At 43.5% G+C, this 16,642-nt stretch overlaps 1 protein-coding gene across 2 annotated transcripts in view; it reads right to left on the reverse strand.

Annotated features, from left to right (window-relative positions):
- Positions 1-839: 839 nt before the first annotated feature.
- Positions 840-16,642, reverse strand: part of PASD1 (PAS domain containing repressor 1) — a 128,362-nt gene continuing 112,559 nt past the window's right edge. For both annotated transcript variants that reach the window (XM_033944274.1, XM_033944275.1), the window contains 3 exons: positions 15,315-15,532; positions 12,476-12,689; positions 840-4,160 (listed from right to left, as the gene is read on the reverse strand). In XM_033944274.1, coding sequence (XP_033800165.1) covers positions 4,002-4,160; positions 12,476-12,689; positions 15,315-15,532 — 591 coding nt within the window. In that variant the 3' untranslated portion in view covers positions 840-4,001. The remainder of the gene's footprint in view (positions 4,161-12,475; positions 12,690-15,314; positions 15,533-16,642) is intronic.

The raw sequence follows: 16,642 nt of genomic DNA on the forward strand, positions 1-16,642 counted from the left end.
AGGTGTCCCTGAGGCCACATGTTGCCAGATTTGAAATATATGAGAGCATGTGGAGAGCATATGAGAGCATGTGGAGGTTGGGTGAAGTATTGGATATTTATTATGGACATCCTGAAATCCAGGCCTGTAGGATGGGGGCTGATGCCCTTGGAACAATCGGCTCGGCTTCTATCCTGTCACAGCCCTGCAGCCAAACATGGTGCTTGGCTAGTCTGTTCAACGAGTAATTCTTCATTATTACCTTAACAAAGCAACAAGCAATGCAGTCTTACTCTGTTATACATCTGGCACAAGCACTTTTGGGGAAATTAAGTCTTCCCTGTGGAAGATGCATACTGCAGTGTGCTTTGTAAGACTTTTGTGCTTCCTGGATTAAGATAATTTATTGTCATAGAATTTTAGAGTGTTCACCAAATTTATACTAACACTAATAACTCTCCAAAAGAATGTTCAAGTAAATTTTAAAAATGACAGCTGGAACAATTAAAAAGAAACATGCACTTATAAACTCGAACTCATCTAGACTATTATGGAACGTTTACAACTCTTCAGAAAAGAAATCTTCCCACTATCTTACTAGTGCTTTTGTACTACAATGAGAAAGGTTCACTAAGTGGATGTAGACACCAGCTACTTTTACCATGCTGCTTCTTGTTTCTAGGATAGTGAGTAGAGAATGACACGGGGTCAAATTTATCCCTGCCCCCACAGGAACTCAATTTCCCTGCCCTGTCTCTATCCCTGCCCCTGCCCTATTCCCGTAAGCTCTGTCCTACTGCACAAGCCTCGAACACTTATGATTTTAAAGTGTTTGAGGCTTGTGCAGATGAGGACGGAGCTGGCAGGAATGGGGCAAGGACAGGAAGAGAACTCGTGGGGACGGGATGGAAAAATGAGTTCCTGCGGGGACAGGGAAAAATCTGTCCCTGTGTTATTCTCTAATAGTGAGCTATACTGTGTTAATTGACAAAAACCTGAGTCTTGAGCCAAAGGCCAAGGCACATACTGGATGTCAAAGGCAGTGTACATTAGGCCAGAAATGAGTACATCAAACCTGAATTTTCAGCTCCTATTTCCAAGCAGTGTGGGACCTCCTTGATAGACAAAACTTAGAAATATAAATACAAATAGGATTCACTTGCTTGTTAGCAGGTGAACAACCTCCAGTAAAGCCTATTTGAGCGTACTGAAAACTTTAGAAATGGACAAATGTCATTAACCTAGTTAGTGATTGAGTACTGCTAATTTTGACCAATTCATTACATGAATTAATGTTTTCTGATGCTCACTGTTGACTGGTGGCAGTGCCATTTAAAAGGCGGGAATCTGAAAATTCTGTTCTTTTATATAGATATCACCTTGTAAAAAGTCAGGAATCTGCTGGCTATAAACATTTTTTTCTGCATTTCCCTTTCAATATTACCTGAAATTTTCCAGAAGAGGAAAGGAATATCTAGTGCTTAATATGTCTTCAGAGCTGATAATGAAATTTTGGGGTTTGTTTTTTTTTTTTACATTTTAACATGGTATATTTGGAAAGTATAAAATAATTCAACTTATTTCTACACATTTCACAAAAAGCTATCCATCTCAGGTCATTTATGTACAATTCATTGGAAAACTTGTGCATCAAAAGTACGGTAATAACAGGCAGTGAACCCTTTCCAACTAGCAACATGCATTACAGAATCTGGTGGGAGCACAGAACCTACTGTCAGCTCTGAAAGAAAGCTAAACTGCTGAGATAGATGGAACACTTTGCCCACAAGCTGGGGCACACTCATAAAAGCCCTTTTGTACTCGTTATTGCTTTGTGAATGAGACGAATATGAAAGTGTTCCGTTCTCTACAAGGAAAAACAGGTACTTTGTCATAACAAGATTGTATTAGACATATAAAATATCTCCTAAGTCTGGAATCTTATGTTTCCAATATCTAACACACACACTGAACACCTAGAAATTAAATAAGACATTTCCTTTGGAAAAATACAAACAGTAGGGACACCTGATTATAGACCCACTGAAGAATAAATATTTAGTTCATAAATATAGAATAAAAAAGGGTAAAAGGGATATACCACTTTTCTGTGATACGACCAAAGCGGTTTACATTTGCAACAATTAAAAGAATGACAATTTACAAAATTAACAATTTATTGCTAACTCTATGGTCCTGTAATCTCTTGTGTCCACAGTGGATAGCAATGGGCAGGGGAGCAGAAGAATGAAATCCTTCTCGCTGGATGGTTAGGAGGGGTTTGACTCCTGTCCCTCTCGCTGCTTTCAAACTTTATATCTGGTAGTGTGCTTAGCTGAGACGACATCTCATTTGACTGGCATCGACAGAAATGTGAGTTTTAAGGACCGGGTAGCAAGCACATGCCGAAGGGTCAATATTCATTAGCCCTTATCTGGATAGGAGTAGTTCATACCTGGATCAATGCTGCCCACCAGGGCTGACTCAATGTCCAGTGGCATCATTCAGGTGCCATCCAGATAGTTTTCTAAAATGCTGGGTTCTTTAATACCCAGATATTCCAGAACTGAATATCTGAATATAAGGCAGCCACCGGCATTCATTCAGAGATTGCCAGGGTGGTCTGGATGCCGAGTCGGGACTTGTCTGGGTACCAGAAATAATCAGACTGAGTGCAGGTCTGGATATTGATGGTAACTGGATAGGTAGCAGCAGTCGCTTTGCACCTGAATATTCGGCACAAACACGTGGATACAGCCCAACACAGAATATCTGTCTGTAAAGGATGCTTGATAGACAGTGTTTAAAATAATGTTGATTGCTATGGGGATGACTATTGATGGAAAGAGGGAACAGGGATAGAGTTCTCAAACACCTCCTCAATAGAAACCAAAGTAATCAATCCATTATGTCTTCTAATTTTTGATACAAAATGAGGCCAGAGTGGTATTACATCAGCTAGCAGCATAATCTGATCAACTGAAACAAAATTAGGGACCCAAATGTATACGAGAAAAGATAAACAGACAATCAACAACCACCAAACAACAGATAGAATTACAGTAACCTAACTACAAGACCACTGTTATCCCGATACACGCTGGCTATTAAATCTTTAGTATTTCAAAGGTAGATTGTCAATTCACAGTGAATTTCAGTGAAAACATTTAAAACTGTTCTTCAGCCTATGCAGGAGGCTGATTTTTCATTTGAAAGGTTTATACTTTTCTGCTTATTAACACATTGATACAAAGACATCTGGATTCCAGTTCCAAAGCATATTAGCATGGTGGGGGTAATTTTAAGACTGGCAGTTGCAAAGTCCACGGCCCCTGTTTATCCTGGATGAAAGTGGCATGCATCCACTTTGAAAACTGCCTAGGGAAAAGCAGCTGACACAACAGTGCAAGTAGATTTTCCCCAGAAAAAAAAAAGTGCATTTATACTTTTGAAAATTCAAAAGTACATGTGTATTTCCAAACCTCACTGCAACCCTGTCCCTTGGAATGCCTCCCCCTTGTTGTGGGTGAGAATGCATTTGGTGTGGACCTATGCTCATACTATTTTATCTACATACAGTGTGAGCAGGTTTCTAAAAGCTTATTTCCATTGGGCAAACACTTTTACCCATCACAGATGGCTTTAAAATTACCCTGTGTTATGTATGGCTTGAAACCAGTGATGTGTTCCATGTGACACAGAGTCAGTCGTCTGTTCATACCACTGAACATATATGTCTGGAATAGGTTTCATATAAGTCTCTGGCCAGCTCTTTTCACATCTTACACCTGTTCAACACTCGGTGCCTCTGGAAAGTGCACTCATCACTCTCTGGCTTCCATCCAGACTGGTGGAGAGCATCCAACAAGATCACTTTAACCTTTGGTGGTGTAAGTGCTGTGCATCTTGATCTTTGACAAATTCGACTCTGGGGCGTGTGCTCTCTGCAGAGTTTTTTTTGTCATTTCCCTCCTGCAGTACCTGTCATATTCATGTGCATGATCATTTCTTCTACTTTGGCATCATGGCAGCTGCATTTGTGGCTGGTCAGGGGGTAAACTGCTGCTCTGATTTTGCTGCTGTGGATGGAGGAAATAGCTCATGGTATTCTGGGGCACCAGATGCGGCTGCTGGAAAAGACGAGACGTCTGCCCTCCCTGGATGGATTCTGCTGCTGGCATCTGCACAAGCAAACATGCAGGTTTAAATTGCAGTACATCATCTTTTTTTCTCTATGATTCAGAATACAAGGGTCATTTCATAAATAATGCATACTATTTTTAAAAATTTACATGTTTAATTTTTTTTCAAGTATTTCTTTATAATCTTTCAATATAGTTTCCCTGCTTTGCAAAAACCAAGTCCCAACATCCGGGAAGCTTCATTAGTCTATCCGAGACACCGTTCTTGTTCAGTTGCCGAATGGCTCAGGTACCGGCGGAAAAAAGCTCTTCCAAAGATGCAAAACGATGTACACGCATAGGTTGTTTCAACTTTGGAAAAAAGGTTGAAATCTGGTGGACTCATGTCTGGACTGGAGGGAGCATGAGGTAACACTCCCAGCCATATTTGTGTAGTTTTTCCAATGACGAGTGTAGAGCTCCATCTTCCCCATGGCCAAAAAAATTTCAATGAGCTCAATCAAAAGTCAAACAAATGATGATTTTTGCTTATGATCAAGAAGGCATCATCATTACAGACAAAGTTCCATGTGGGAGAAGTGTCACAGCAGTGTATTATTGTGATTTTTCGCAAAAATGCGCAGAAAAATGCACCAAACCCGACCTCAGTTGCTCTTGGCTGGGCCACTCATTCTTCACGACAACGCTTGCCCGCACATACGGAGTGTCATCATTGAAAAACTACACAAATACGGCTGGGAGGTGTTACCTCATGCTCCCTACAGTCCAGACATGAGTCCACCAGACTTCGACCTTTTTCCAAAGTTGAAACAACCTATGCATGGACATTGTTTTGCATCTCTGGAAGAGCTTTCTTCCGCTGGTACCCGAGCCATTCGGCAACTGAACAAAAACGGTGTCTTGGATGGAATAATGAAACTTCCCGGACGTTGGGACTCAGTCATTGCAAAGCAGGGAGACTATATTGAAGGATTATAAAGAAATACTTGAAGAAAAAAAAAATAAATAAAACATGTAAATTTAAAAAAATAGTTTATGAGATGAACCTCATAGATAAAATTCAATTTTCATATTGAACTGGATTGTCTGCTCCCAGCATTAAACGGTAAGCATGAGACAACACTGCTAACCTGAATTGTTCATTAGTTTGTTAGGCCCTGCCTATTATGAGATTTCTTGAAAACATAATTTTCTGGACCAAGTTGCTGAAGGCCTTGACTTCAAGTCCAGCTAGGTATGATTGACCTAGAAAAGAAGGTGATTACCCTAAAGTTTATAACCTTTGTCTGTTTTCACAATTTTTCAGGATGTTTAAGTACAAATGTACCTTTTCTTGGAAATTTAAGACAGTGAACTCTCTTTTCTAGCAAATTTTAAACTATATTTTTGCAAATACAATAAAATGTTCCAACTTATCTGTAAAGGAAGGCATTTCTGGAAGTAGGGTTTGAAACTATATACAGACTGGTGAATTCTGAAGAGTGGCTATAGATTATTCCTTAGGAAAACTATCCACACAAGTCAATAGGTGTAAATGTGTGCAGGTAGCTTTCCTAAGATAATTTCAAGGTGAAAGAACACATGCGCTTTGAAAATCTGGCAACATCTGCAAAGCAAGAAACATGCATACACTTTTCACCTGGTGGGCAGCTATAAAAATGCCCACTTAGGGAGAAAGTCCTAAATTTTACATGTGGAGGGGCATTTTTGATAGAACGCCCGAATAGGGATGTTTCCCACCAACTGTCCAAATTTGGAAGTGGAGAAATATCCATTTTCAAACAGGACGTCCAAATACATTTTTTTTTTAAAATCACCTACTTCAACGTCTAGACTGCCAGGACGTCTGAAGTTATTCACCATTTTTGACCACAAAAACGAGTTAAAAAAATAAAAATAACTCAAGATAAATAAATGATCTGGTGAAGATTATGGCTCATGCATAATATTTTTATAACTGATGTATTAAAATAGCTCAATGTTGTTTATGACGTTGTCTATGTAATATACACCATTAATCCACAATGGCATATAATAAACTTCAAAGTGCCTAATTTCTAAGTGATCTTTTTTTCAGATAATACCTTTCTAAGTACCTCTATGGTCTTCAGTTCCAGCCAACCACCAGCCAAATTATTTGAAGGCTTGTTGTATAAGAAAAGTTTATCGGTTTGCACAAAACATAGAATATAGAGCACAAGCACTTAAAAAAACCTAAGGACTGATGATGAATAAAAGCCAGAAAGAGAAACAAGCCTTCAAATAATTTGGCTGGTGGTTGGCTGGAACTGAGGACCATAGAGGTACTTAGATAGATATTATCTGAAAAAAAGATCACTTAGAAATTAGGTAATATTTTTATAATGCATGAGTGAAGAGCCAGCTGAGGATCATATAAATATACAGTAGAAATATTAGGAGGTGAATTTATTATTGATGCTGATCCTGAACCCCATTATAAGAATAGCCTGTATGAATTATGATGTGTGCAGTATTCAAACAGGGATTGCATTATAAAAATAAATGGTATATGTAAAAATGGTATATGTAAAAAACTGTTTTACAAAGGCTCTTTTAATCTTTGCTACACAAACATGACTTCTGCTTTCCCATTAGTATCCCTGTTTCCTGTGCTGTAGCGTAGCTAGAAAATGCAGGACTAATCTTGACGTTGAATTTCAGAATATAGACTTGCTTCTCACACTGTGATCTTTTACACTCTATTGAGCTGTTATTGTATTATCAAACATTTAAGGTTTTTAATGAGTTAAGCAAAGAAACTGCTGTTATTTAAATCATAAAGTAAACTTAATTGTATCATATAGAGCAAACTATAAAGAATGCCTTATATGGAATGAAAAAGCTTTTGACCAATTGTGTGAAGTTTGGGAAATGATGTCAAATAGTAATTTAACAAAATGGTACATAGGAAGATGAAGCCGGAATAGGTCGAGGACTCTGTACAGATAGTTATATGGATTGAAACTCTCTGTGAGACTCCTCCTTTGTACAATTATATTATTATTGGATCTTTATTGAAAGGCTGCATTTGTAATGGCTTTTGATAGATATTGAATAAATAGGAGTTAGTAACATAGTAGATTACGGCAGATAAAGACCCGAATGGTCCATCCAGTCTGCCCAACCTGATTCAATTTAAATTTTTTTTTTTATTATTTTCTTCTTAGCTATTTCTGGGCAAGAATCCAAAGCTTTACCCGAGTTGAATTGGCAATACATATACTTGAACAAACCCTTGATTTGGGGTATCTTTGTTGGGCAGGGCTACAGCCTCCCTTGCTCAATAGACATGCCAATAGAGTAGTGGGGCACCTTAGAGGGCACTGCTGTGAACGTCACATAAAGGGTGCCAGATATATATCTCACCATAACCCCCTATAATTTATGTTGAGTTCTCTAAAACTCCCCCAGCACCTACTATACCCACCTGTCTACCACTCTAATGGGCCTCATGGCTGCAGGTGGTACCTATATGACCATAGAGTAGGGTTTTGGTGGGTTCATATTTTCCATCATAAATCTAGTGGTTAGAGTGGCTTATGGGCCTGGCTCCTCCTCTGTATGGTTCACTATACCACCCACATGATTACTTAAGACATCTGTGTAGAGTTCTACTAGGCTTTCCCATACCAGATGCTGCTGTTCTACAGATAGGTATGTACTGTTTTACTTAGAAATTTGGAGGGTGGGAGGGGTTCAGTGACCACTGGGGGAGTATGAGGGATCATTACATAATCTCTCCAGTGGTCATCTGGTTAGTTTGGTTCCCTTTTGGGAACTTAGATGCTTCTAAATCAGGTATAGGCAAAACATCCAAGTTCCATCTAGAATGTCTTGCAAGAGGCTTAATTATCACTGTCAAATGGCCAAGCCTAACCCTTCCAAAGCCCATAACATGCTTCTTACATGCCCCTTTTAGACTTAGACGTTCTGGAGAACAAATGACCCCTAAGATGTTCAAATTTCTAATTTTGAAAATCAACACTTGGACGTTTTGGTGAGTAAAATGTCCAAGTGCTAACTCAGGTGATGTTTTGGACATTTTTGTGTTTTGATTATGCCCCTAACAGCATCCTAGGTGGCACACACAAATCGGTGTTCATAGCTGATTTGCGCGTGCAATTTAATTAACAAGCCAATCAGCGCTGATAATTGACAGATAATACATGATGATTGATGCTAATTAGCACTAATTGGTTACCCGCACAACTTTGTAGGCGCATTCTATAAAGTAGTGCACATAAATTCTAGTGCAAGAATCTCAAAAGGGAGTGTGGAGCATGGGCCGATCGTGGGTATTTCTAAAAGTCAGGCGCACTGTTATAGAACACGACCACTCTGTGCACAACTTAGGCCTGGTTTTCCTTGGCCTAAATGGGCGCTTTGGCCTCTGAATTTTTTATGAAGCCGCACGGATGCTATCAGCAATGCCCTTCACTGGAGCATCACACAAATGGGACGCCTGCATGAAGATAAGCATTTTAAGTACAACTTGCATCACTCTGTTATCCATAATTGTAATCCTACCCTTTAGTCAGGTATCTGTACAGTTGCCCTCTCAGCATTCTGTATAGCAGTTTCAGGAGTCGGCAGTGCCTTGTAAAAGTCTTCACATCCTTGTGTATCTTTCAAATTCTGCTGTCTAAAAAAATATAATTCAAAACCATTAAAGAAAAAGCTTGTTTCACTGATCTATACAACATACTCCAACTTTCATCATGAATCAACAATTCTAGAATTATTCAAAAAATTAATATGAAACCAAAATGTTTTGATTGCACACATCTTCACGCCCTGAACGCGGTGCTTGGTTGAACCTTTTCTGCAGCCGTAGTTGCCATGAGTTGTTTAGGGTGGTGCAGGTTTTGCTCATTTTTCTTGGCAAAACAGTTCATGTTCTTTCGTGTTGGCTGGGCATCATCTGTGGATTGTAGTCTTCAAGTCTTGCATTGGATTAAATTCTGGTTTTTGACTGGAGCGCTTAAGGACACCTTACTCTTCTCGCTGAGTCACTCCATTATTACTTTAGCTCTGTACTCGGGATAACTGTCCTGCTGACAGGCAAATTTTATTCCCGGTCCCAGCTCTCTGGCAGACTGAATCACATTTTTCTCCATGATCTGCCTGAACTTTGCACCATCTATCTTTACCTTGATCTTCTCAATGCAATGTGCTCTGCTTGTTTTACACCCTTCACATTGCGACTAAAAAGGTCTACTTTGGTCTCATCCAGTAAACCAACTCCCACGTGTGGGGTGTCTCCACTGGTGTAGTAAGGGGGATGGGAGACATTGTGACTTGGAGAGAGCACCAACTCTCCTCTTACCTCCCCCCCCCAGGGAAGCCCCCCTCTTAGATATGCATTCTCCCCCCCACCTCCCTCCATACCTCTTGCAGTTGTTACCAACAGTGAGCAGGGTATCCCCCTGCTGCTCGTGCTGGACCAGCGGGTAGGAAATCCTGCTTACTGTCAATAACAACTATAGGGAGGTATTGGGAGGAGGCAGAATGCATTTAAGGGGGGGGGGAAGCCAGGTACCACCGCCACTTGCTACACTGCTTGGTATCTGCCAATGTTTTCTTTGTAAAAACGATGAGGTTCATTGTGTAGCTTTTCTTCATAGAAACATGATGGCAGATAAAGGCCAAATGGCCCATCCAGTCTGCCCATCCACAGTAACCATTATTGCTTCAGCAGTGGCTTCATTCTTAGGCCACATTTATGAACTAATCTTCAAATTCTTGAACTATGAACATTCTTCTCTGTCTCAGTCAGAAGCCTCGCTAGTTCTATTATACTAATCTTAGGCCTTCCTCAGCAGTCTCCTTAATCTTACAGGTATGGAGATTGGAAGGACAGGCTGATTTGGGCAATGTTCTGGTGGTACCAAACTGTCTCCACTTTACAGTGATAGAAATGGTAGTACCCCAAGAGATATCCAAACACAATGAAATTTCTCTATAGCCTTCCTCCAAGTCTGCACCTTTAGATAGCTTTATCCTGGAGCTTTTTCGGTAACTGCATGTTTGCGTCAAAGTCACTTCCTACAACAAAAATAACGTATTTTTTCATCCAGGAGTATTCAAATCAGCTGACTGGACACAGGTGAGCTCCATTTAACTTCCTAAGGGCCTTATTAAGGTACTTTTGGAAATGGAGTTAATCTCGGTTTGCTACGACAAATGATATGCAATCATGACTTTTTGGTTTCTTTCTTAATTTTGGAATATTTTTGCAATTGTCCTTTCATATGAACGCTGTACAGCATGTTTTATAGACTAATGAAGCAATCTCCAATTTTAATGCATTCTGAATTGTACTTTTTAGAGATCAGAATATCAAAAACGTACAAGAATGTAAACAATGGGGGTAATTTCATAACAGAGAACCTCTAAAATCTTCCACAAATACACTGGTTTCTAGAACTATCCCGAGTAAGGCACAAATGCTACCTGTTCTGAGGCAACAACAAATATAGGAGTGTACTGTGTGCATGTATGCACATCTGGTATAAATGACTGTTTATGTGTTCATTGTATCATCATTGCTGTGCCTCCCAGATATGCCCCCAAGAACCCCTACCTATAGACCAGGGGTCTCAAAGTCCCTCCTTGAGGGCCGCAATCCAGTCGGGTTTTCAGGATTTCCCCAATGAATATGCATGAAATCTATGTCAAAAACAACACCGGTTACAGAATTCCCCCTCCTACAATGATCCGGGCAGGAGGGAGCCCAAGCCCTCCTGCCCCGTGGCACCCCCAAACCCCCCACTCGATTGAGGCAAGAGGGAGCCAAAGCCCTCTTGCCCCGCATCACCCCAAACCCCCAACACGATCAGGACAGGAGGGAGGCCAAGCCCTCCTGCCCTGGTGAGCCGTGAACCCCCCCCCCCCCGCTGACATCGGGGCAAGAGGGTGCCCAAGCTCTCCTGCCCCGTGAAACTCCCGAACCCTCCCGACACGATCAGGGAAGGAGGGAGCCCAAGCCCTCCTGGCCCTGCGATCCCCAACCCCCCCCCCCCCCCCGCCGATTCCGATGGGGCCAGGAGGAATCCCAAGCCCTCCTGGCCCGGTGACACCCCCCTACCCCCACTAAAATACGAACCCCCCCGCTGACTCCACGACCCCCCCAACCCCCCTACCTTTAAATCGTTTAAATCGGACGGACGGGTGCCAAGACTATCCGTCCGACAGGCCAGCCATCCGTTGAATGGCTGGCCTTAGGGCCTGATTGGCCCAGGCGGCTTAAAACCCACCCACAGGGGGGCCTAAGATGCCTGGGCCAACTGGAATAGGCCCAGTAGGCTTAGGCCCCTCCTGTGGCCCTGCCCTGATGCTCACCCCGAAGTGCCGCGGTTCGGAGGGGGTGGGTGATCATCATCGTGGCAGGAGAGATGAGCCATCTCTCCTGCAGCGATAGGCAGGTTGCTGGGGCCGCTGAGCTGCAGCGATCAGCTCAGCGGCCCCTTTTTCGGCACTTATACCTGTTTTGACTTGGTCTAAGTCAAAACGTATAAGTACTGACTAGGCAACCTGTCAAAATCTTTGGTTATATCTGTTGTATGCCTAGGTCTAGGTCGGCCCACCTCCCACCCACCGCCTGTCCTTTCCTCTCCTCTAAAAATGCCTCTTTTCTCTCTGTGCATTTAGAGGCAGGGGAAAGGCCTAAGCTGGTTTTAGATACGTCTAAAACCAGCTTTGATTATGGGTACTTGGACGATCAGGCTTTTTGATCGTCCAAGTACCCATTTAGGCCACTTTTTAGACGTTTGTTTTTTTTATTATGAGCCCCTTAGGCTGTAAGTGGTATATAAATATTAAAATCAAATAAATAAAAAGTATTTTTTAACATTGCTCCTAAGTTTCCTACCCTGCAATTTCAACTCATAACCTCTCGTTCTGCCATTTCCCCATCTCTAAAAACTATTAGTTTGCATATTAATATCTTTTAACTATTTAAATGTCTATATCATAGACCCTCAAGGGTATACATAATGGGGGGTCTTCAGTCTTTTCTCAAATGACATTTTTAGTGAGAGAGGTATTTAATTCTGTATTTGTGCACTAATGAATCAGAAGGAGAGATAAAGGGTATGGGACATGATATACTGCTCTTTCTGTGTGGTTTACACAATCAAAGCAGTTTACATATTTTAGATAGGAACTCATTTTATACCTGGGACAATGAAGTGTTAAGTGACTTGCCCAGAGTCACAAGGGGCCGCAGTGGGAATTGAACTGACAAGCTCAGGGTACTGAGGCAGCGGCTCTAACCGCTAGGCCACACATCCACTTCGCTGTAGGCTCTTTGGCGTGCTCCCTTGCTACGTTACCTGAAGGTAGAGCTGGTGCTGCTGCTGTTGCGGCTGTGGCTGCGGTCGAGAGTGCAGATGGACTGTGGGGTGAGTCTGCTGGGAGGAGAAGGTGGTGTGTGGGATCATGACAGAGGGCGTGTAGGCAGGGGGCGGCGGAGGAGCTATGACTGTGCTACCGGTGATTGGCTGCATCTGTAACGAAGGGGTCAGCAATTGCTGTTCCGGCACAAACCTGCAAAGGAACGAGATAAAAATCAAAACCATTCATCCTTCAGAGCAGGGTCTGGGAAAAGGCATTCTTTCCTTCCGATTGAATAGCAAATATTACGGCATGACAGATACACTACCCTCTGGAATCCCCTGTGCTCAGAGAGGATTTGCAGGGCTTTTTGCCAGCCATCTATGAGAAACAGGCAGTACAACTTCCCTATCATGGGTTTTTAGTCCTTATGGCGATAGTAGCCTATTCAGTTTTTGACCCTATACTATCTGTAAAATCAAATGGGGAAGAAAGGGCAGGGTGAAGATGGGTCATAAAATTATGCATAGAATGGCAACGCTCTCGGTCCAAATTCAAAGCAGCCGTTAAGATGTGGCTGTTTAAGTGTGCCGTTTGGCGATGTGTGATGATGACACTGTGTCTTGTGAATTTGCTCCCATGCTCTTCCTTTTCCTCTTTCCTTCTTCCCCACCCCTTGATTTACTCTTTCAACTCTCCTCTTTCTTGCCAAGAGTGTGCCTGATTTATTGCCCTCTCGACTATCAACTATGCAGTCCCTTTCCCGCTTTATTTAGAACTCCTGAGATTTGTTTGTCGGTTGTAGAGGTATACCAAATCACGAATACAGAATAACGCAAAAAGTATCCACCTAGCACAAGGGGTAAGCATACAGGCTGCATTTTGAAGTTTCATGTGGCGATGGGATAATCGCGCGCCGGACGCCAGCGCGCCGACAATTCGGCGCAAGACAGAAGCGCGCGGAGGGAAAAATAATTTTTAAAGAGCTCTGACTGGGGGTTTGGGGTAGCAACCCCCCACTTTATTGGTTAGTGTCCGCGCTGCCGTTGTGGGGGGTGAAACCCCCCACATTATAGAGAAAACGGAACTTTTCCTGAAAAAAATCAGAAAAAGTTCCGTTTTCGCTATAATGGAGGTTTCCAATCCCCCGAACCACCCTCCAACAGCAGCGCGAACACTAACCAATAAAGTGGGGGGGGGGGTTTGCCACCCCAAACCTTCCGTCGGAGCTCTTTAAAAATTACTTTTTCCCCCGTGCGCTTTTGTCTTGCGCTTAATTGTCGGCGCTGGATCGTTAGCGCGCTGGCATCTTGCGCGCCACTGACTATGAACCGTTTCATGTAGGTAGATGCATGCATCAGCTTCAAAGCATGTACAAAGGACTGCGGTGAAACAAAAGATATCCACATTCCTTACTTACTGCAAATTAATGGTCAGTTTTCTTTTGAAAATGATTTTGCAGGTCAGCAAGTACTAAGGACCCGACTCTATGCGCCGCTCAGTGCCGTTGTCAATCAACCACTAGGCGTCATTTGCAGAATCATGCATGGCGCCTGACTCAGCTTAGGCGTCGCTAGGCAGGTATATTCAGCCAGAATTTTCTTGACCTAATTTACTGGCACCTAACCCAGATGCCTGGCAACACCTAAGTCATACCACGCCTATTCTCCACGCCTAACCACACCCACTTTTCAGGCAGGCACTGCATGGAACTCTTAATTGTTTTCAATTTTTTTGTAATGAGCTTATAATGGTGTGGTCAGTTACCATGCCAATTAAGCAATGAGTTCCATGTGGAGCTTGGCTAGGCGCCCCCTACTGGGGAGCCATTTATAGAAACTGCCCCTAAGTACCTGTGGGTCTACAAGCTCCACATTCAATATTATTTATTCAGTTTTCTATACTGTTCTCCCAGGAGAGCTCAGAACGGTTTACATGAATTTATTCAGGTACTGAAGCATTTTTCCCTGTCTGTCCCAGCGGGCTCACAAGGGAGGAGCCTGTGGCGCCTGAGCCAATCAGGGCCTTAGGCTCCTCCCCGTGCATCACATGATGCACCAGGGCGGGGCCTAAGGCCCACATTTGCATTATGTCATGGAGGAGGGGCAGGAGCAGGAGGACTTTGCGGTTCTTCCTGCTCACGAAGACAGTGCTGGAGGCCTAAGGAGACGGAGGGACTGAGCACCCCTCCTGCTCCCAACTTTTAGGTACATGGGAGGTGTCGGGTTGGGCCAGGCCAGGGGTGGGCCGGTTGTGGGGGGGTGTGGGCTGGTTAGTTGCAATCGTTTGGTGGCAGGAGGGAGTTGGCATCCCTCCTGCCATATTCACGCGGGCAGCGTTAGGTGGAATGGCTGGGGTGTCGGGGGCGCTTTGTCGTGTAGGAGAGGCTTTTTTTCCTTTCTTTTTTTTTTTTTATAGGCCTGATGTTTTGCGGCCCATTAAAAAAATGGGAAAAAAAAAAAAAGCGCCGACAGAAGTCCTGACAGCAGTGACAGGAGGCTGCTTCTCCTGTTACTACTGTCAGGGCTCCCCCCCGACTCAATCCGATCCGTGCAGTCGGTTGGGGGAGTGCTTCCGATCACCTCCATTTGCATGAAGACGGATGGCGAATCGGTCGGCCTGCCGCCAATTGCTCACGGATCGGACACAGATCGTGAGGTTAGTGAATCTAGGCCTAAGTGACTTGCCCAGGGTCACAAGGAGCAGCGTGGGTTTGAACCCACAACCCCAGGGTGCTGAGGCTGTAGCTTTAACCACTGCGCCACACTCTCCCCCCCTTCTCAAGTGCAAACATGAAAGCTTCATCAACGGAGCAATTGGTCTTTTCTAGTTACACACCTTAACTGCCTGTCTTGGCTGTAATTGGAAGAGTTCATCTCGGTCGGCATCTGAGCAGAGACTGTGGTGGGATGTGTTGGGGAGAACATCATGGAGGTGCTGTAGAGAGGCATGGCAATACTTGTGTGGGTCTGCACAGGCAGAGCTGCTTGCTGGCTCTGGTTTCCTCTCATTACATGCTGCTGGTGTGGTTGTTGCTGCTGTTGCTGCTGCTGTACCTAAGGGTAAAAGGACTTGTTAGTGCTGGAATAAAAATTGCAATTAACAATTCAGATTTCCTCCTGCTGCTTGGATCGTGAGAAGGAACTCACTCAGGTGTCCTGCAGTACGTTCCAAATCTGCATGCATTAATGATATGCTAAGAATATTTGGAAATTTTTTCATGGAGGAGGCGCGCGTGGGGACAGTTAGTGGGCATGCCTGCGCTACTCAGCACAGCAACATTACTAGACACTGTTAGCGCAGGATTACTGCACGGCATACCCGATAGGTGTCAAGTCCTCACATGGTAATTCTTTTTAATGGCTAAATGCTAATGGCAACATTAGAAAATCATCAACCAGAAAAAAAGCACCAAGGGCCTCCAAGACTGGGTAACCATCAAACCTTTAATGAAGGTTACCAGATTTTACTTATGTAAAATTCAGATCCATAGATCCTCCCCCCGGGCCCACCCATCCCCGCCCCATTATGCCCACACCCCAGCCTCGCTCCCTCAGCCTGTTCTCGTCGGTCGAGCATCCGCGCATGCGCAGATACGACGCGATGATATCACTGCGAAGCATCGGCGCATGCGCGGATTCCCCTCCCGACACAACCTGCTTTTCAAAACCCAGACAAAGTGCAGGGTTTTGAAAAGCCGTCCGGACATGCCCTCTAGAAAGAGGACATGTCCGGGCAAATCCAGGCGTCTGGTAACCCTACCCAACACCAATCATATTCCAGCATAATGCCTGCAGCAGGGGTATAGTAATGTACCCCAAATGGGGCAAGCGTGACTCAACAGAAGCAACTACTAGTTCATGTAGTGCTTGCCCTATTTGAGACACATTACTGAACCTCACTCAAGGTGTATCATGAAGGATGACCCCCCAAAACAAGTATAGTGCTAAAACATGGCCTGTGTTTGGTCCTTCTTTAAAGGTCTGATGGTTATCCAATCTTGGGTTGAATTCTAGTAATGGCGCCCCAATCAGGACGCATATTTAATAAATCGATGTGGTTTACAGCGCCTACATGAAGTTGCCATTTGTGTGCCTACAGAAGCACCTAGGCATGCCTAAGGACAACTGAGGGCAACGTGGGCATGGTTTATGTCAGAAGTGGCC

The sequence above is a fragment of the Geotrypetes seraphini genome, chromosome 5 (genome assembly GCF_902459505.1).
Source record: "Geotrypetes seraphini chromosome 5, aGeoSer1.1, whole genome shotgun sequence".
Lineage (NCBI taxonomy): Eukaryota > Metazoa > Chordata > Amphibia > Gymnophiona > Dermophiidae > Geotrypetes > Geotrypetes seraphini.